Source organism: Apis cerana, linkage group LG5 (assembly GCF_029169275.1).
Source record: "Apis cerana isolate GH-2021 linkage group LG5, AcerK_1.0, whole genome shotgun sequence".
Taxonomy (NCBI): domain Eukaryota; kingdom Metazoa; phylum Arthropoda; class Insecta; order Hymenoptera; family Apidae; genus Apis; species Apis cerana.
Window position 1 is genome coordinate 13,405,752 of NC_083856.1, and position 22,742 is coordinate 13,428,493.

General features: G+C 25.6%; 3 protein-coding genes and 1 long non-coding RNA gene across 8 annotated transcripts; 2 read left to right on the forward strand and 2 right to left on the reverse strand.

The window, feature by feature from the left end:
* Positions 1-2,264: 2,264 nt before the first annotated feature.
* Positions 2,265-9,942, reverse strand: LOC107999146 (iroquois-class homeodomain protein IRX-6). 2 transcript variants are annotated; one of them, XM_062075559.1, is made up of 5 exons: positions 9,812-9,942; positions 5,852-6,120; positions 5,430-5,671; positions 5,067-5,240; positions 2,265-4,928 (listed from the first exon to the last, which is right to left on the reverse strand). In XM_062075559.1, the coding sequence occupies exons 1-5, from the start codon at positions 9,867-9,869 to the stop codon at positions 4,667-4,669; spliced, it is 1,005 nt and encodes a 334-aa protein (XP_061931543.1). In that variant the 5' UTR covers positions 9,870-9,942; the 3' UTR covers positions 2,265-4,666. The 2 variants fall into 2 exon arrangements, with proteins under 2 accessions (XP_061931543.1, XP_016914310.1); XM_017058821.3 differs by having other exon boundaries at positions 9,479-9,869.
* A 1,037-nt stretch (positions 9,943-10,979) lies between these two features.
* On the forward strand, positions 10,980-14,714 carry LOC107999160 (uncharacterized). The gene is made up of 2 exons (XR_001766305.3): positions 10,980-11,045; positions 14,541-14,714. It is a non-coding gene; the product is annotated as an uncharacterized LOC107999160 (long non-coding RNA).
* A 3,442-nt stretch (positions 14,715-18,156) lies between these two features.
* LOC107998509 (cytoplasmic tRNA 2-thiolation protein 2) lies at positions 18,157-21,413 on the reverse strand. Of its 3 annotated transcripts, none has more exons than XM_017057823.3 (5): positions 21,053-21,413; positions 20,786-20,883; positions 20,366-20,679; positions 18,785-20,287; positions 18,157-18,596 (listed from the first exon to the last, which is right to left on the reverse strand). In XM_017057823.3, the coding sequence occupies exons 1-4, from the start codon at positions 21,134-21,136 to the stop codon at positions 19,182-19,184; spliced, it is 1,602 nt and encodes a 533-aa protein (XP_016913312.2). In that variant the 5' UTR covers positions 21,137-21,413; the 3' UTR covers positions 18,157-18,596; positions 18,785-19,181. The 3 variants fall into 3 exon arrangements, with proteins under 3 accessions (XP_016913312.2, XP_061931542.1, XP_016913329.2); XM_062075558.1 differs by having other exon boundaries at positions 18,698-20,287; XM_017057840.3 differs by having other exon boundaries at positions 20,957-21,092.
* Positions 20,963-22,588, forward strand: LOC107998525 (large ribosomal subunit protein mL40). 2 transcript variants are annotated; one of them, XM_062075564.1, is made up of 6 exons: positions 20,963-21,101; positions 21,352-21,401; positions 21,487-21,570; positions 21,662-21,829; positions 21,949-22,147; positions 22,262-22,588. In XM_062075564.1, exons 2-6 carry the CDS (start codon positions 21,364-21,366, stop codon positions 22,379-22,381), a joined length of 609 nt encoding a protein of 202 aa, XP_061931548.1. In that variant the 5' UTR covers positions 20,963-21,101; positions 21,352-21,363; the 3' UTR covers positions 22,382-22,588. The 2 variants fall into 2 exon arrangements, with proteins under 2 accessions (XP_061931548.1, XP_016913334.1); XM_017057845.3 differs by having other exon boundaries at positions 21,058-21,152.
* The last annotated feature ends 154 nt before the right edge of the window (positions 22,589-22,742 follow it).

Here is a 22,742-nt window from a genome sequence, read left to right on the forward strand (position 1 = left end):
TCGTTTTTTGCTTCGATTACGCATCCGAAAAAAAAAAATTCGAAAGAATTGATAATATCGTGGGAATCTCCTTTTTCTCTTTCTCAATTAATAGATTTTTTCACAAAATTATAAAGAATACTTAGATTTTCTCTTTTCTTTTTTTTCTCTTTAGGAAAATTATGATTGTAGAACTTAGTAAAGTGTGACAAAATTTACGATTAAACGTTTTAACTTATATTTGAAAACGAGGGAGTAATAGGAAGAGAGACAAGGAAAGAATCCGCCTATCTGATAAGAAAGATAGAATGTTATACCGAACCAAGTTACAACGTTAAAAAATTAATTAAATTTCAATTAGTGTTTTGGTTTACAAACTTTTTTATAAAATTATAAAAATTTATGTTTCTATTTTTTTCCTTCCCCCATTTTTCTTTTCCAAGAAATAAATTACGTACAAAAAAACATACGTAATATCAGAATTTGAGAATTTTTATTATGTTGATTAACCTTTCTAAGATAAAATATTTTTCTCCTATATATTTTTATATACATAACAAAAATAAAAAAAAAATTTCTTGTTCTATATAAAGATTTACTGTACGTGGATATCCGGGTGTAAGTAATCATATTTATACAGAATGTCAAAAATATGTATTTAAGAAGTTAAAAATTATGAAATAATTAAAATCTATATATAAGTAAAAATATACTTTTTTTATGTAACCAATATTTTAGATAATATAATATTTCTAAATTTTTTTATTTCTTCTTTTTTTTAACATCCTGTAAATGTTAAATACGCATCACTTTTTTTTTTCGTAGAATAATCTTGGTTGGTTGGTACACAAGAATATATCAAAATATTTCATTCGACCGAATGTTTATTCGGAATTCAATATGTGTGCGTGTGTGTGTGTGTATGCGCGCGCGCGCGCGCGTGTGTATGTAATAGAACATAACGTATATAGATAAAACAATTACAAACATTCTCCCTTCCTCTCCTCGTTTTCTTCAATTCTCCTCCCTTTCTTCGCTCACTCATCATTTCTCATTTTTTTCTTGCTCACAGAAAATGCTAATTTGAAAGAATTTGTCAATGCTTGGTTATAGGAACACAAGATATTCAACGAATGATTTTCTTTTTTTTTTCATTTCTCTTATAAGAATTTCTTCTTCGATATTTACGTAAATTCCTAATCTTTAATTATAATTGATGTAATTGATAATCTTTTGTCTTTTTTTTTTCTTTTTCTTTTTCCTTTTTTCGATTTTTTTTTTTTTTTTTTTATTTATTTATTTGTAAGAGAAAAGAATTTACCAAAACAAAAAACGCGAACTCTATGTTTTTATTTCATTTACCTTACCTAAAGTTTTTCAAAATCGTAAATACATTAGAAATAAATTCGACGAATTCGGCGAACATTTCGACACTATTTTTGGTTACATATGATTATCGATATATATTTAGAACATTCGAACAAGGCACACTTATTGCTTTTATAATTTTATCCGTCTTAATATGATAACGATTCATGCTTTTCATATATATGCATATACTCATATATATATACTCATTATTTCTTTTGTTCCCCTTGCCTTTTCGGTAAGTGTAAACTTTGAGATAATTAGGAACTATAAAGGTACATTTCGTTATTAGAATAATTTTGGTTCGCACGCATTATTTCAACTCCGCCTATTTTTCATCTTTAATTTTTATTAGCAGGCAAGAGTAAGAACGCGAAATAGAGCTAAATTGCAATACTATTACACTACTTGCGGAACAAACGATGTTTGAGTATACTAGAACGGATATATAGAATTGGATAACCGCAACAGTTTGATTGCGATACGCTATGTTATTTATCTTTGTCGTTTTCGCCGTTTTCGTCTTCGTCATCATCCTCGTTATTCAATATAATATCGACCAAACTCGTCGATCAAAAATTATCATTTTCGCAAATTTATTTTTTGTCGAAGAGAGATCTATTCTTAAACTAATGTAACATATTTCCTTAACAACTTTTACATGACGGCCTTGCGACAATAGATTATCGCAATTTAAAAATAAACTTCAATCATATTTTGTACATTAAAGAAGTTCGTTTTACTTGAACACGGTTTGGATCTAGCGCGCGTATCGATGCATACATATGTAACGTACAGATTCATTTTATACCGCATACATCGATCCATGTTCGCGTCTACATTCACACTTTCATGATACGCTACAATTAATGCTCGTTTCTTGTCGCACCACATTTTATAGGCACGCTTTTCCAATATTTTTCCTTCTTCACCTATTACTTCCTTTTTTTTCTTTTTTCTTCTTATTCGTGTCATATTTTTTTTTCTTTTCTCCTCTTCTTGTTCGTCTTCTTTACTTTTATCATTATCATTATCAATTATCATCATCATCATCATGATCATCATATCATAATCATCATCACCATCACCATCACTATTACTACTATCATTATCATCATTATCATCATCATCATAGTCATCATCATCATTATCATCATCTTCATCACTATCATCATCATCTTATTTTTTTTTTTGTTTTCTTCTTCTTCTTCTTCTTCTTTAATGAATTTTACTAAACGCTCGAGCACACAACAAACACATTAACTAGCTACGTATTCGGCAAAAAGGTCTCGTCTATGTGAATTTATTTAAAGAACTTAATTATTCGATATAACTAACGGTTAAGTCTTTGGTGTTTGTACCAATGATTTTTCTATTCTATATTCGATTTATGTCGCTAATTTCCAAATAACGAATATTTAAAAATTCGTGTTTTTGTGTTGAATCATATGTTGAATCACGTGGCTGTAATATAAATCTATGTATACATACTTAATATCTAACTCGTTTATTTCTTAGTAGGCACATACGCTTATCGTCAATCCTTGTATTTAATGCAATTAATAAGCGCTTTTCACGCGTTTCGTGTATCGTTTTTTTATTTTTATTTTTAATTGAACATATTTTCTTTTTTATACTTGTAAAAAGAATCATAGAACATAAATCGCTACTATTCATTTTATATTCAATCATTCAATCATTCTAAGGGAGAAAAGGGAGAGTTGCATCAGTTTTACGTAAAACATCACTATGTGTATAAATTTCTTTTCCAAAACAGTCTTATCTTATCAGTTTAACGTAAATGCGAATATAAATGTTATAAAAATCATAATTGCTGTAAAATAGTTGGTATAGTTGGTATAGTTTTAACAATAATAATTAGAAAATGATAGAAAAATATTACTAAAAAGAAAGAAAAAGAATACACACAAAATATAATTGTGAATTTAAGTACTGTATAACTTTTAAATATAAATGGCAAATATAAATAACGTTATTAATATCGTACAACTAATTCGATTGCAAAAGAAAAGAAGAGTGACAATGGAACATAAGAAAATGCTTTTGATTTTCTTTCAGTCAGTTTTTTCTGTTGCAAGCCAAATTATTATAGCGTGAACGTATAGGAGGTAAATTAAAGTATGATGATAAATAAACTTTGTAAACAATTATATCCAATAAATCTACTTCTTTCTTTATCGGATAAAATAAAAACATTTGAATGTTTATATTCTCAAGTGTTACATTCATAACATTCCTATCAATTGTTTTCTTTATTTTTTCCTCCTTTCCCTTAGTTTCTTTTCACTTCTCTCTTTTTCCCTACGAATGATGGAAAATAATCATATATAGACAATTTATGATAAATTACGATACACGAAACAAAGATTCGAACGAAAATGTAAATTGACATTCGATTTCTTTTCCTCTCATCGCACAATCTTTCACTTTCAACACAATATTTTGGCACTTGTTTGACCGTCAATCTCACGTTTCTTTTTGCCAATCGCGCATTAGAATACGCGTATCGACAAAAAAATATAAACATCAAAACAAAAACGTATCTTATTTAAGTGTCATTTTCACGCGATATAATATATATTCGATATTGATTTACAATGTATGTATGTTGGCATTTTACTTTTTCAACAAGAAGGCAGGATTGTTCTTATTAAACTTCTTACTGACCTCCATTCAAAAGAATTCTTGTTATTATTTTAAAGAACACAACGAATACTGAAAAACAGTAATAGTACTGTTCGTATATGTACTTTTGAAAGTTTTCGTTGTATGTGATTTCAAAATAATGCATTCATAAATCACATGCCGCATGAAGATAATCACAATATTTGAAGAGCACTATTATATGCACAATCGTTTACTGTCTTGTTATTATATAATTCAAGTTTGTTATCAAATTTCAAAAGTCTCTGATATTCTCCTTTTCTTATATACATAAATGTATGCAAAATTGATGAAAGAATTAAAATATTCGAAAGGAAAATATATCGTGAATAACGTTAACTTTTTTTCTTGTTCAATTCACGTATATCGAAATTGCGAAAAATTATTTATATGTAGAATATTATTGAATGAAGTTAAAGAGAGGAAAAGAATTAAAATTAAAAAAAAAAAAAAAAAAAAAAAAAAAAGAAAAAAAAAGAAAGAAAAAAAAGAAATATAAAATAAAATAAAATAAAATTATCAGTTTCGTGACGATGATACCAAAGCGAAGATTTGTTTTGTATTTCCCACAGAATAATGGAAAATCGAAAGTTAAAAAAAACATCATTGTAAGCTGCGAGAAGTACTGCTCTCGTTAAACCGGTACGGCCCCCTCACGTTCTTTTTCCTGTTGTCGCACGGCAACAGCTGCCTCAACCAGCAAGTAAAGACACTTGAACTTGTCTTTATCCTCTTCGGGTGGTGTTGGAGGTGGCGTTTCATCTGTATGTGGGCTGTGAGTCTTACGTGTACTATATACTTCTGTTTCATGTTGTACATCAGAGGTTTGAATAAGGTGCTGTCTAGGTGCGCTCCAATATGCAGCTTCATTTCCCATGGAAGATTCATCATCATCTCTAGAAATAAAATGAATAAAAAATGAAAAAAAAAAAAAAAGAAATTAATTAAATTGTAATGCTTATAATAAGATATATCATTAGGAATTAATGAAATAATAATAATACATTTATGTTAATGCCTGATAATATACTTACCCGCGCCGCGCCGGATGCGTAATCGTTTCGTCATAAGGACCAAGTTGACTAACGTTTTGTTCAATTTTAGCTTCCGAATAAGGATAGACTATTACACTTGGCCACTGTGTTGACGGACGTTCCTCTTCACTATGAGAACTGCTCTCATAATCGTTTGGACTATCCTCTTCGCTTCTATATACATACACAAATATATGTATAAATATATATATATATATGTATAAATATATATATATATATAGAATGCTTTTATAAAATGAAACGAATGAATTTTTTAAAAATACGTTTGTTGTTCAATCATTATAAACAAATATAATGATATGATATATCCTAATAATAAATAAAATATAAATTGTAACGAACCTATACATTAATCCAGCATGATCTTCATAATCATGATCTCTACTACGTTTTGGAGCGCTCATGCCAGCTAACGAATCCCAATTTTGATTAGATCTTGAATTAAGACTGGATGATTGTTGATGATTTCCTGCAGGCATCTTTTTACCACGACGAGATATTGTATACTGCAAAGGATCATGACCTTCTCTTCGAATCATTTCTGGTAAAATTCGTCGTCTGGCATTTATAAACCAATTGCAAACCTGCAATAAAAATTTAATACATGTAAAACGATAATCTTTATTATATATATATATATATATATATATATATATATATATATATATATATATCTTATATCTTAGAAAAGAGAAAAAAATATAAAATATAAAGAAATACGAAATACAACAGAAATATCAACAGAAATATCTACAGAATCCAACCTGGAGTACAGTCAAATTTGCTTCTTGACTCAATGTCAGCTTCTCGCTGTCGCTTGGATACGCATTGTATCTGTGCTCGTAAAGCCATCGTTTTAGAATCTTCACCGAATGCTTTGGTAAATTTCCTCGACGTTTTCGCACCGAATGAGTACCGGAATGATGAACTATTCCAGAGTGGACCTTAGAACGCAATGCGTTCGAGTCATGTTCCGTATCAGAACCGCTTTGATCATCATCAGTACTACTCGACGAAGGAAAACGTTCTCTTGCTGAAACAATAAATGTTGAATTAAATTTATATAATTTATATTATATATAGTTATACAATTTTTATCATTTTTGTGTGTTTTTTTCCTTTTGTTATTCCATATCTTTCCGTTTAACTTTTCACCATTTCTATATTTATTAGCATTATACAATAACAATAAGCCACGAATAGTAATATGATTGACATATTGATTTAAAATTTTTTTTTTCGAACTTTATTATTCTATATTTTGTATTTTATGCTTATGCTTCGAATAACGTATAACTATATTAAATATCATGTTCTATATATTTTTATTCATCATTACGTTACATATTATTACGTTTCATTAATAATTCTATACTAATTTATATAATCATTTATTATTTAGTATTATTTAGAATTTGAACAGATATTCATAATTTGTTTTTGTTATTCGTTATAGTATTATTCTTATGTGTAATACAATTAAAGAATATATCAATGATCTATAATTAATTAAACCAATAGGGGAAAAAGTTTATATTTCAATTTAAATATTATATCTTTGTTTAAAATATTATATTTTTGTTAAAAAAATTTTATTTTCTATTTCATGCACTGTAATGAAAAAAAATATAATAATAATTTTGCGTTACAGCGCTTTCTAAAAAATTTAATAATAACGAAGGATCACTTATGGAATATATATTGGATAATATATTATTTCTAATAATGGAAATTGCATAATGTGAAAAATAGATTTACCATTAAAAATTGATTCAAGGTAAAAAAAATCACATTATATTATTTTATTAATGAAACTTATTGATATATTGATCCAAAATTGAAATACAAAAAATCATTTTTTAAAAACATACATGAAATCATTGTAAATGAATGAAATACGATGTTAAATTTAATTTTGTCTCACGAATTTCGTTTTCCATTGAATTGCTTTTCGTTTTAAATATCTAAATAATATAAAAATATTCTATTTTCTTCACTGTTATCTTTTAAGTAAATATATATATATATATATATATAAGTAGTAATTTTACGTAAATCTATACGCCCGGGAACTAAGTATGCGATCCTGGTTAGTTTGCACCATTGACTAATCTTAGCATTTGAATCTGTAGTTACGTAAGGTCCAGTAACCCGACGGCATAAAATTAGGAGCTCCTCACAGCTAAACGAAAACTATGACGATGTCGAGTGTCACAATGGGGATGAAGTGATAGTGGCGACGACGGCGACGACGACGACGACGACGACGACGACGACGACGACGACGACGACGACGACGACGACGACGACGACGACGACGACGGCGACGACGACGACGACGGCGACGACGACGACGACGACGACGACGACGACGACGACGACGACGACGACGACGAAGACAACGACGAAGAAGATGACGACGAAGATGATGAGGACGACGAGGATGACGAGGATGATAACACAATGATAAAAAGGTGGTAATCAAAGCATATTAACAAAATTATATCTAATATTTTTTATCGATAGAATGAATTACTAAAAAAAAATTGCTATCCAATGACTTTACTTTGGTCGGTATATGAAACAGTATGTTTCTTCATTACATTGAGCTAAATATAACGAGTTACTCGCGAGTTTACAGTTGCATTTTGCGTTCTAATGAAATACAACGTTATTTTACAATTTATTATCATTTCCTTTTCAAATATATATATTTCGAGATTAAAATTTTATAAAATACCTATTGTAATATATTTGATAATAAATTTAAAAGTTTTCCAAAAGATTGTTATTATATTGATATTATTACATACTGTTAATTATTATTCTATTTTACATATTGCTTCTATTATATTCGAATATATCAATATGATATGGTTCCCTATTATCTGATTTTATTCTTTTCTATCCTAATTTGTCAAATACAAACAAAATTAGAAAATTTTACGATTACAAATTTTTACTTCTTGAATTTTTCTTTTTGCATCTTTTAGAATTTTATATTATAAGAATTTGATTTCACATAATTTTAAATTTACATATTTATGCGATGCCTAATATATTTTGCATCGAATATATTGAATAAAAATATTAAAGAAGATATAATATATTTTAATATTTATTATAATTGAGAGCATTATTAATTCTATAAAATAAAATATAAAATAAAATATAAAAAAGAAAGCTTGAAAACAATAAATAAAAAATTATTATCTGATTAAAATTCAAAATTCAATACTAGTGTCTTTTCATATAGTTGTTATACTGTAAGATGTAAGATTAATTAAGATTATTTAACGCAAAAAGGAAAAATAAAAATTTGAATTTATTGTTAAACAAAATTAAATTAGTTTTCGAAATTAACAAATTAAAAAATTTCAAATAATTTCTTTACTTTAATAATTATCTAATATTAACATCACATATTTTATTAATCCTATTTTTTCATAATTATACATACATACATACATACATATATATATATATATATTTTCATCTTGTAAATCACAAAGAATGACTTTTCCAATTCTGAATGCGTTAAATTTATGACAATTTATAGCTAATTTATAGCTAAATTGAGTTTATACAAATGCTTAATAAAAATCCTATCGATATATACATATATACATACACGTGTTCACACTTTATCAATAGAGATCGTCCTATCTCACATGTCAAATTTTAATAGACATTTTAGAAAAATCAAATTTGTGAAATATCATAATTGTTTATGTAATTACGCAACACAAAATCGTTTCGAAATAATTATATTCAATATTTCTTTCTTTTTTAAATAATTTTTTTCAATTACCTAACGTTTAATTTGTTCAAATTGATTCAACAATTTATGTTTTCTTTAAAAAAAAATTCAAAGTAGATAAATTTTTATAAAACAATCATGAAGCAAAAATTTTAATTAAAAATTATCTATTTGATTTATTATCTATTATCTAATTAAGGATAAATTTGCATGTTACCTTTCATAAGCGTAATGTAATGATCGAATGAACGTAAGCATAAGAATATATGAATAAATAAAACTGAATTGACAAACAAACAAAAGGAAAAAGGAAAGGGGAAGGGGGGAGGGAGGGGGAGAGAGAGAAAGAAGTAGAGAAAAAAGAAGAGAAAGAAAAAGGAGGAACGGCAGGACGAGCGCCATTACGCAACAGGAATCATTTAATGTATTAATTCTATAACGATAAATAATTAATCAATTTCGAAATCAATTATTTACTTTCAATTGATAAAACATTAATATTAGTTAGATATTTCGATCGAAACGTTATTATTAATATAAAAAATAAGGAAATATAATAGAATGTTATTTTCATTGTTAAATGAAAATTCAATATATACACTTTGAATCAATGATTTATTCTTAATCTTACCTGTTACAAACATATTCGCGTGCTGAATTGAGGATGAATTATCGTTAAGTGATATAGTTGATGATAAAGGAGAAATTGTGCGACGATAATCTGTATTCCGCGAATTGCGAGATCCGTTCTGTAACTGTTGATCAGTTTGAGAACTAAGTTGATGATGTTTATATCGATGATGACGGTGATGGTAATGGTGATGATGATGATGATAATGATGATCATTGCGATAATGACGACGATACCGATGACAATCTTGTTGCTTTTGTGGATGTCCAGGATGTTGATGTCGATCATCGTGATAATATTTATTACGATATTGATGAAGGTATTGTTGTGTACCTGTCATTTTTTCAGTACTCTCTTTTTGTTCCAAGTGCATAGCAGCTGGTGGCAACATGATGTTGTTGCAATTATAGCAATTTAAAAATTTCAACAAATGAATTGCAGAAAATATCTCGATCGTAATTTTAATTGGAAATATAATAATTAGAAATTTCAATGAAGAAATTTATAAAATTTTCTTCAATCGTAGTACATCTTATTCTGTATATCGTTCTTATAATTATGCTTGCATTATATATTAATTAAAAATTAATACATATTTAATTTTGTTATTAAACTTTTTTTATTTTTCTTATTTCTTGATGTTTTTGTCAAAATTTAAATAATGCAAAAAAATTTTTGCTCCATATTGGATATATTATAGAAATCAATCATGTTATCGATAAGATATTCAATCACCTTAAACATTGTTTCTGTAAGTTTTTCCCTTGTTGATCGACATTATTGCATTGTTGATTATCATTACGAAAATGATATCGAATATTACGATGACATATTTCGTCTTTAACATAATATAGCTGCATCTGATTTATTAAAAACTATCACATCAAAAACTTTCAAACGTTTCTCAAACGTTTTTCTTCTTATCTTTTCTTTAACGGTCTTAAAAACTTGTTTATTTTTCTTAATTCGATCACATAAAATAAATAATATAATTTCTTATTTCTTGATTATTATAGTTATTTATTTTGTTTAAATTTGTTCAATTGTTTATTGTAATTAAAATTATTTTCGTTCATAATTTTGACTAAAAATTTTATTGCAGGCAACAGGGAAAAAAAAGAGGAACAAAATTGTAAATTTTTCGTTTTGAATTAAAATCACACTTCTAATGTATTTCACTTCTGATATAACGATTGAAAAGCAATAAGAACATTGGAAATAAAAATATTCTTCGAATTCATCGTATTCAACGTTAAAAACTGACTAAACGCAACTATACAACGTCCACGACGCGACTGGGCCAATCATGTCGGAAGCCGGTATGACAGAGGCATCTGACAACCGACAAATCAAACACGAAAATGAGTGCATGTGCGCACAGCAAGAAGAAAGAGATTTGCGCGCGCGTATTCACTTCCCGCTTCTTGACCTGTCAGCCATTAGACTCTCTTGGTGTAGCCTCCCCCCAATTGCGTCTTTCCCGCCATATAGACTTCGTAAGTATACATCAGAAGCCGTTGGCCGGTGTTCCAGTAACGATAGCGTACGTTAAATCCCTTCCAAACAGGTATATGCCTTATTGGCGGGAAACATATTCCATTATAAAACACGATTATCTTTTACATATTAAAATATATAAATGTTTTTATACATTTTATTTCCATATTTTATATTATTAAATATAGTAAAAATATATTAATTAATGTTTCTTTATGCTTTTTTAATGTTAATATTTTGTCTTTATTTTATCATTAATATAAGAATCATATACGTAAGATATTAATTCAGATTTAATTGTTACGGTAAATTAAAAAATTAAAAAAATAACAATTATAAGCAAAAAAAACTTTCGAATCGCATCGAAATATATTTATAATAATTATTATAAAAAATGAATTTTAAAAATATAATAATCAGATTAAAAATATTGCTATCAATAACACATTTTTGGATAATTAATAATTTAATAATTGATATTTAATAATAATAAAATCATTCATAATCATTATAACATTTTGTGAAACTTCAATCCTATAATTAAGATGTAACTTATAAATCCTAGCAAAATAATAAATGTTCAATATAAATTTAAATGATATAAATATAATTAAAAAGCGTTATCATAAAAAGTTAATAAGAATTTTCAAAACAACGATATTTAATTTTTTGAAAAACGATTAATGGAAGAAGAAAATATTTTTATTAAAATATATTTATTATATATATATATATTATTTATTAAAATAAATTAAAAATAATTATTTTTAATTTCTCGTAGAAAAAAATTAATTTTTTAATTTTTCATAATAAGAGATAAATTATAATTTACTAATTATGTGTAATATATATGTAATGATTATTATTAAAGAAAAAAGAAAAAAAAAGAAAAGAAAAAAGAAAAGAAAAAAATTTCATATTTATCGTGAATTACAAAAAAGTGTGGTATTCGTTCTCAACATACCACTAAAAAGGTACAGATATGAAACGAGATAATATGAGATAAGGTTACGGGAGATAGAGTATAATCTAAGTATAGAAAAAGCATGAATCGTTTGCACGTGCAGCTATGTAGTTGAAATACAAAATGCGCCACTTCAATATATTTCAGGATACAATTTAGTTTTTTCAAGATTGTTAATTTATACTGCTATTTATTATTTTTCGATAATAAAAACTATTAAATAAAGTATCTCGTATCTAAAATCATTTCTTGTTTTAAAAAATAAAAAATTAATAATAACATTAATGATGATAATAATAAAATCTTTATATAAAATATATGATGTAGAATAGATCAATTTTTTTTTAATTTACTTAATATATAACGTATATATATATATTTAACATTATAGCATTACAAAAATATCCTTTTAGAAAAGTATAAACAATTAATATATTATGTATTTTTCTTCTTACATTAATCAAAATCTATATATTTTTGGAAACAATTTTTTCCTTCACTTTGCTTTTTATGCTTTTTTATGCTTATTTTATGTTATTAATAATGGTAGAAAAGAAACTAATTTCGTTTTGGTAAAAAACCATTTTCGACTTTTATGTCATTATTCATCCCTGGATGTCTAGGAAAACAAAAAATATATTTTTATCTTATCGACTCAACCCTTATACGACCATTTCAATCGATGATATTTCTAACGATGATAAGATTATCATATTCATTGCTTTTTCTTTTTATTAGTCAATCAATAAGAAATTGATCCTTTCTCATCATTATCAATATTTTTGTTTTTAAATTACAATTAATTAATGTTATAAAAAATTTACATAATTAAAGTTGACTTTTTCTTTTTTTATTAAAGTTGACTTTTTCTCTTAATATATATATATATATATATATTTATGGATTATTGAAAAATTTAAGATATACACACACATGTGTATATTACACATATGTACGTACGTGATATACGAGTACATTTTCTATCCAAATTAGATTGCGCAATACTTTTTTTTATCCATAATCATCATAGAAACCGTTTAGTATCTCATCCCTAATTACTTTGCGAGTCTTTGTTAGTTTCTTTAAACGAATGTTGGATCGTTCGTTTCATTATCGAATAAATTTATATTTCTTGTTAACTATCTATCGTTAATATAAATCAACCAAACTGAAAAACAAAACTGATTTTTTTCTTGATTACATAAATTTATAATATATATATAAATAATTTTATAACTATAAATATAATTTATAAATTTTTAGAAATTGTTTTAAAATATTACTAATATAAATATGAATTGATATTTGAAATAATATAAACATAAAAACTTTTTTATGTAATATTGACACGATTGATGGATACATATAACAAAATTTTTCATATATTATATTCATATAATAACATATATTTTTGTAAAATATATATAATTCAAACATATATGATTCAAGTTCAAAAGAAAAGAAAAAAGTGTTTACGTTTAAGAAAATCTTTAAGAAAAATCTTTAAAAAACGTTTAAGAAAAATAAAAATCAGATTTTAAAAAATATAATTGATTATTATCATATATATATTTATATCAACATTCAGACGCGTGGGCATACACGAATACACACATATATATCTGAAAATTAAAAAAATTTTAAAATTAATCGTTTGTTAAACGAATAACGAACAATTTTTCAACATTTTTCGTTAATTTTCAAGAAAAAATAAAAAATTTCAAATCGATCTATCATTTGATATACAAATATACCTTCATCGAATAAATCTTATGCAGAGATGATACTTTGAGAACGATATATGACCGATTGTGAACATCAAACCTTCGACATGCAAAGGAACATCGATTCAAGAAGAGAGACGAACATTCTTCATAGGTCAGCAAGCATAGAACGATTTTAGATACGGCCTTTGGGCTGCTCGTGCTTTGCGTTGTAGCTTGTCTTCGTAACTATTCCGTCCTAATAATTATTTAATGTACTATTCTTAATCGATATTTCTTTTTTGATAGATTTCAAATTAGAAATGAGATAAGAAATTATGTTTTAATTATATAAAAATATCATGATTTGATAATAATTTAGAAATTTATACAAAATATTTTACAAGAAAAATTATATTTCGATTATAATTTTTACTACTATTTATTTGAACAATAACGAATTTCTCTATGCATTTTTTTGATTTTATCGACAATAATGAAGATTACCAAAATTGATGAAATTTTACTTCAAAATATCTTATTTCACCTACGATAGCCTCTATGCTCTTTGTGGCTTTTGACATGATAACCTCTTTCTTTCTCAAACTCAATACACATAATTCAAAGTAAAGAATGACTGAAAATTGTGATACTGATAACAGAAAATAAAATAATATTATGAATGGAATTCTCTATTAAATAAAAATAAATAAATTAATTAATTAATATATATATATTAATATTATGTTAATTTACTTTAATGAAAATATAAAATTATATGCAATATAATTCATTCACGATTAATAATATCTTATATATTATTAAAATTTAAAAAAACATATGCATATGTTTTCATTTTACATAACATCTAAGTAAGATGCGATATTTTGGATTTCAGATCAGTTTGTTGATTGGCCGGTAAACAGATATCAAAAACTCTCGGAAGTCATCGAGAGCAACCAAGACGCGACGATTAGCGAGAATGACTACATCACTTATCGATTACATAACAAGACAAAGATACTATCACGTTATTAATTAAATTAATTTATAAAATATATTTTCTATTTTATTCTTAATGTACTTATTTCACAATTTCTTAGATCTCTTTCATACTTATTTCACATTTCATTGATAATCTAATTACAAAATATATTATGAAAGTGATGAAATAAATAAAATACTATGATAATTAATACAATCTAGCATAATTTAGCATAATATATAAATGCAATTTATATAATACGATTCAATAACTATTATATCAATCAGAGATCAATAATATGAGATCTTTATAAATGGTTAATTAACTTTATAGATAAAAAAAAATATAACAAATTTATGTCAAATTTATTTAACTGAACTATTAAATTAAATTAAATAATTTAAATTAAAATATTTAAATATATTAAATAATATTTTAAAATTAAATAAAAAAAATAAAGCGCAATAATTGTTTCTTTAAGATTTAGTATTACTTATGTTACCCATACCATATTACTAGTAGTACTATTATTACTATTATTAGACCTGTTACACAATACTCTCGCGTCTTCTCAAACGAGTTTCGCTGGCCAATGACCAAAGCTAGATAACGTTGTGTATCGCGACCCATTTACCGACTTGCTAATCTCGAACTCTAATACGAACTTGATTTTCCTAAACTTTTATCACTTGAAAATTTTTGTTATTTTCTATTACATACTTGAACATTAAAAATGTTATTTGTAATTTATATAGTATGATTATTCATCGGCAAACTTTTCAAATATCCAATATCATATTTATCATCATTCATTACATAACAATAATATAATTATAAAAATATTCTTTTCTATCTTTTTATATATCTATAAATTATGGATAATAGATTTTGATTAATAAATTTTGCATTATTGTAATATTATACAAAAGAGTAATATTTTAATTTCAAAATTCAAATACAAAATTTATATATATATATATTTTAATTTTAATATTTCTCCTACATATTTTATCTCACATGTTACGTAATTGTCACAATGTGAAAATATTCAATTTTAATCCCAATTATTTACAAGTGCTTTTTTTTTTATAAATACGCAATTTAAATTCTTGAATGTATTTTATATATACTTATATACATTTTATCAATTTTAAATTATAATAATATATAAATTGTTTGATATAATTTTTAAATTCTATTTTTACATATCTATTTCAATGAGTGCTTAAAATATGTACATATATATATAAATATATATATATATGTATTATGAATTGTTAGAATTATTTTGATGAAATATATAAATATTTAAAAACTATGATAAAAATTTATTTTAAAAAATAAGACGAAGGATAATGTCATAAAATTTAAAATGAAATTAATCATGTATATATATTTACATATGTATAATATATGTGCACATATGTATATGTACATATAATATGTATATTATTTAAAAAATTTAATAATCTAATAAAATTAATAAATTTTCACGAATTGCAATTTTTTTTTTTAATTATCCGATCTAAAAGTTATTTATTTCATGAGAAATAAATTTCTTTGTTAAATATTTTTTACTGCATTACCGTTAAACAAATTAAACGGTTTATTATATATGGAATTTTTTTCGTAAAGCATATATAGATCGTATTGAAAAAATAAAGACGCAGGAATTAGTGATCAAACGAGCAAGCGCATAAACATATTCGTATACGTACTGTAGGTGCGCGTGCACACAAAGCGACCGAATAGTCAGACAGCCAGGCAAGCAGGCAAGCATGGAAGGCACGATGGAAAAAGCAGAATGACAGTTGGTAATTATAACGAAGAGCGGATTCCGTGGGGTAAGACTGGTGAGCCCCGTGGAGGTAACGAAGTCCGCGCCGCGGCGCGCCACCACGTGCCTAACTAGCTAGCTGGTTTGCTGACTGCGTGCTAGCTCGGTAGCCACGCGTTATAGCATCGTAGATGATGGCGTCTTGTAGTACAATTTTCAACATATTACGAATAAAGAGTTTTATATCAAATAAAACGATAATTTTTAATAAAATTGTAAATTCAATATTGTATAATACCCTTAGAAGTCTAACGATTAATGAATTGATTTACACTCACCAATGCGATGATCCATAATGAAAAATTTGAGGTAGACGTAATGTGCACACGATGTGGTAACGTCCTCGTGGGCTTGAGATGATTATTCGATACTTGATGAACTGTTAAATAGAAAGAAAGAAACTAGATACAAAAAAAAATAAATACACTCTATAAATACGATCAGAAGTCGTGTCACATTTATAATATAATAGCCACGCAAGCTAAACGAATAAACTAGGAAAAAAACGTACAAAGTTTGACCAGCAATTCGTGGGGACGCGTGCACTAACACGATGAAAAAATTACATGATCGCGCGACACGAGCTAATTCAATTTTTGCCGGTCATCGAGTTAGAATATACGAATGATGAATGACAAACAACACCAAAAGATATGCCATGTCCATACCGTAGGACAGTTAACACGCGGCGTGTTTCACGATTTCTTTCTCTCTCACGTTTTCTTCTTCGACCAACTGATCTGTCGTCCGACAACTCACCGGCGTATCTTTGTGTAGTTTCTCTATGTTTCTTTCGTTCACACCGTCGTTTTTTGATCAAATTACTTCCCGTTATAACTAATTTCTTGTTGTCTGTGACAGATAAACACTACGAATGCGGCGGGTTCTCGTAGCGTGTGCGCCAGCGTCAGTAAGATTGACAGTCGGCGCTGATGACAGACAGGTGCGCCCGCCTTCCGGCCTAACAAGTCGGCAACCTACCGTTCTGCTTACGTATCTTTCTCTGTTCGTTCGCATACCCGTCTACCCGCCTTCCCGTCTACCCGCCAAGATCCTTAGCACGTTATGCCATTTATTCTCTCTTTTAACATTTTCCTGCCATCTAGTGACGATTGACCCAAAACATGCATATGCTATCTAATTGTACACATCTTCTTTTTCCACTCATTTCAAATAAATAGTTCATGTATATATTCATATATTTATTCCAAATAAATAATAATATTCATTCATCTTATATTTATTTCAATTCTTCTATTATATTCGAAATTGATTAAAAAATTTCATGTTTTATAATATAATTTTTCTTTTTGAATAACTTTATCGTAGTCATTTTGAGTTTTCTTATTTTTATATATATATATATATACATACATATATTAAAACACGTTTTCATCTTCATTCGTCAAATATATATGTATAATCATAATTATCATGTCATTGGCATTAATTTTTAAAATAATTATGACATGAAGATTACATTATTTCACGATTGTTATTAAAATTGTATGTAAATTTATATATACTAAGTTTAATTTATGAATTGATTTACATTTCATAAAACAACTTAATTAACAGATTGATTAAATAAAACAAGTAAATGCAAGAAAAAACGAAAAATATATATTTATTGTAAAATAATAATATAGGAATATAGGAATCATAGAAAGAATAAAAAAATTAACCAACTCCTTTTAATTTGTCATCATTGACATTTTTTAATTATGTAATCTACTATAAACAATATATTTTATTTATTTTATTAGTGTCTGTATATATATATATATATATATTAATTATATGAGTTCTAAAAGAAAGAAATAAATGGAGCTTTCTCGTATTTTCTTTCTCCAGCATTTATCTGTCGCTGAAATTCTCCGTTTATTATTTCTTGTCTGTGTATCCGCTTCTCTTTATACAAACATTCATCAAGATCAAGAATTAGTGGTTCACATTTCTCTTGTCCTTTATAAAATCCATATGCTTCAACACATTCAGCTAAGCGCAATTCAAAATCTTTACAAGCTGCATAGTTTTGAGAATGAAGTGAAATTCCAAACAAATCGGTGATTGGAGTTTTAAATACAGGTTCCATAAAAGTACGATATTTTGGTGCTTTATTATCCATAATTCTAAAATTTATATAAAGAATTGAAAATAATATTATTGAGTTTATAAATATATGCTTACACTACACTGTAATATCTATTATTATAATACATTACAATATAACCTTCTTGTATAACTTTTTCCATCTTATTTATTTTCATATTGAAAATATGTATATACTATGAATAAAATATACTATATAATAAGTTACCTAATAAAATATGTAATGCGTATATAATAAATCAATTCTATTTAAAAGAATAATTACACTTCGAAGGCTACTTTCTAAAACTTTCTATTATGTAACATGTAACAATATCCTATATCGATAATTTTGCTATCATCGCCATCTATGTATATATAATAAACGTATAAAACAAGTATCGAGATTTACTATAATTATAATGAATAATTAAAATAATATATTATTTAGTAAAAATTGATACGATTAATGATTTTAAAAATTAAGAAATAAACATTATATTTTATTTATATTATAAAATATTTGGAATTCAATTTAAAAAAGTAATATATCATATTTAATTATATTCTTTTATTAAAAAGAGAATAAACTATTTTTTACCATTAATGAATATTATTCTTATTCGTTATAATAAAAAATCTGTTATCTCTTTTTTTAAATTCGCAATTTGTAATTCCTTTTGAATTGCATCGAATATGAAATTAGGTAAAATATTATTCATTTCTTTTACATTTGAAAAAATTAGACTACAGCTATAACATAAATATTTTTCAATCATTGATTGCCTTAAAAAGGAATTACAAATATCAGTTTTACATTGACATTTTTTACTTGTAAAAGCATTTACACATTCAGATTGTTCATTACTTGATTGTGCACAAGTATTTAACGAATTCATTGTTGTATCTAATGAAATGTTTGTAACTGTAGATACTAATTTAGAAAATAATTTTGCTTGTACAACTGATAGTTCTTCTTTAGACAAATAATCTGAATCTCTAAAATTTAATTCACATAATATACAAATATTATTGACATTAATTTTATTAGTAATAATTTTTGTATCATTATTTATATTATTAAATGGTTCCACATTTGTAGCTAATTTTTCACTGGTACGATATATCGTAGATACAGCACCATAAAATTCAGAATCTAGTTTATAAACAAAGTTTCTTGCAATATTCCGTATAGATGCAGGGAAACAGAAATCATATTTTTGAGAATTAAGAATTGGATGTAATTCGCAACATTCCGTATACGCAATTATATCATCTTTTGTAAAATCTTTGAGCGGTCTAAGTAATTTCACATCACTGTATCTTTCATCAGAAAAAGCAACGTTAAAAGACAACTGGGAACCTCTGCCAGTCGATACATCTCCAAGGACTTTTATCGCCAGATCAATAGACGTATCAGCAATGAAAACTTTATTACAATTAAGTTTACGAGCTGCAGATACAAGTAATTTACGTCTTAATTGTTGCAATAATTCATCCCTTGCCGTATCATTTTCTAAATTATTAAAAACTTCTTGTAACGTTGTATCTTCTTTAGTAGTATTCATTAATGGAACATTTATTGATTGTAACTCTTTATCAGTAGTAGTATCAATTGTACAGTTTGACAATGATGAAATGTACATAGTTAATTGCAAATTTTCAGCTTCTTTAGCTAATGCATTCCGAATAGATTCTCTTTCTTCGATCGAACGTTTTTTTATTATACCATCTATATAAACAAAAAATAAAAAATATTTTATTGTATTAAGCATGTGTCTAATAATTTTTTTTTAAATCTAATATTTACCATCTATATAAAGAACTTTAAATGGAAATTTAAGCTTTTTGGAAATTGATTTATTAATATCAGCTGTAATAAGATGTAAAAGTACAGTTGAATTTGCTTTTCCAGAATGAGCAATAAGTACAGTATCATTTGCACGCACTGATTTGGATTTGCCGAGAGTTGCTCTGAACTTGTGTATCAATATAGTTAAAAAACACATTTTACAATATTGATTTTTATTTTTTAAAAAAACTTGTACTTCTTGACAACCACATTTTTTGCAGAAAGGCATAGTATTATGTATATTCACAGTATCAGTAAAAGAAGAAGTGATTCTATAAGAAAAATTTAAGGATTGCATAAACGAAAAATTATAAAATAAATAAACATTATTTGTTATCTCCTAAAATTATAGAGAAATTATTAATATAATACACTTACATATTTTCAGTTATATTTTCTACCTCAAAAGTATCAAAAGTATATTTAGACGTGTTTTTCGTACACATTTTATTAGTTTTTGTATGATGTTGCTTTACCTATAATATGAATAATTACTCAATACATAATCCTAACCATCATGTTTCTGAGCAAACTATAAATTTTAATTACTTATAAATAATAAATTTTTCTTAGAATAACAATAAAAATATATAAATATTTATATATTAATAAAGAAAATTTAGAAAAATTTCAAAAAAATCATACATTCATAAAAATTATTATACAATAATTATTTCGATTTATTATTTCATTGGTACGCTTGAACAGAGTTACCATCATCCTTGACATAGAATTTTATTGATCGGTATTTATTATATTAATTATTCATAAGTATAATTGTTTGTTTATCAATTGTCTAATTTATATTTTTGCAAATATTATAAGTATTCTTTCTTTTAATTTATATCAAAAAACAAAAGTATTTAAGAGGTTATGTACATGAATTTCAAAAAATAAAAATAATATAGCAAAGTATAGTAATTAAAAAATTTAAACAATTACAGTGAATAATAAAAATGTTTGGAATATTAAATCTAGCAAATATTATTTTTAGGTATTCATTCATTAAATAATTAACATTTAATATCTTAATAATTTGTATTTATATTATTTACAATTACAGTTACTTATTGATGCAGGTCCTCATTATGTTCAATTAAAAATTCACGCAATATCTCCGTGTACACACATCCTTTATATTTTCGAGCAACGGAGATACTTTTGTACGTATCATATTAATCATATTAAAAAATTTTTATTTTTTGAAAGAATTTTAATTATTATAATTATTATTATTATATTTGTTTGTTTTAGAGGAGAACCCTTAAAAAAGAAAAAAAGAATTGATCCTGCAATAATTAGAGCTAAAGAAGAAAAAAAGAAAAAGAAGATACAAAAAAGAATTCGCATGTTAGAAAAGCATGAAAATCATATGAAACCAATTTTTGAAATTGATACATTGGCCGAAGTACTGCAAAATGAGTATGTCTAGTATAATATAGAACATGTATCATATATGTGATCATGTATAGAAAGATTTATGCACTAATTAATAACTTTATATATATGAAAGTATTTACATAAGAATAAATATTTCTTAGCAAAAGACCTTGTCATTTGACATCATTATCAGAGGAAGAAATAGAAAGGAGAAGATTATTAGAAAGAGAATGGATTAAGTATAAGCAAAATCAATGGTTAAAAGATTTACACGTTATAAAATCTATATTGAGCTCGCAGGAAACGGCATTGAAAGAATTAAAAGCTATCTCAAAACAGCTTTATAAAAAAGCAGTCGAAGTAAATATTTACATTCTAGCATTTAATAAGAAAAATTTACTAATTAAATAATGTATATGATGTATATATATATATATTGCATATATAAATATTTCAAATCACATTTTTTTTCAGTTTGATGATTCATATTTACCGTATGATGTAATTGGACCGGTACATACTCCACCAATAGAAAATTACGATACTCCCGATGGTGAATATATAGAAACTACCATTAAATATGCAGGAGAATAAGTACACAAAACAATGGAATGGATCAATAAAAGAATTATTTTAAATAAAGGATCATAGGAGTGAAAAAAAAAGTAAGACTCTCATTAAAACTTATAATTAGATATAATTCCTATTAATTATTTTCCAATTATTATCAATCTATAAGTTTACGAATCAAAATTATGTAAATTTAATAATAAAAAAATTCAATTTTTTAATTTAAATAAATTTAATTTAATTTAAATACGAGATTACGATATTATAAATACTTTAGATTATTATTTTACATTACAATTATACGACGAGAATATTTTACATTAATCGACGTATCGATATTTATAAATAAATACAACTGTAATAATTTATTAATAATTTAATTATT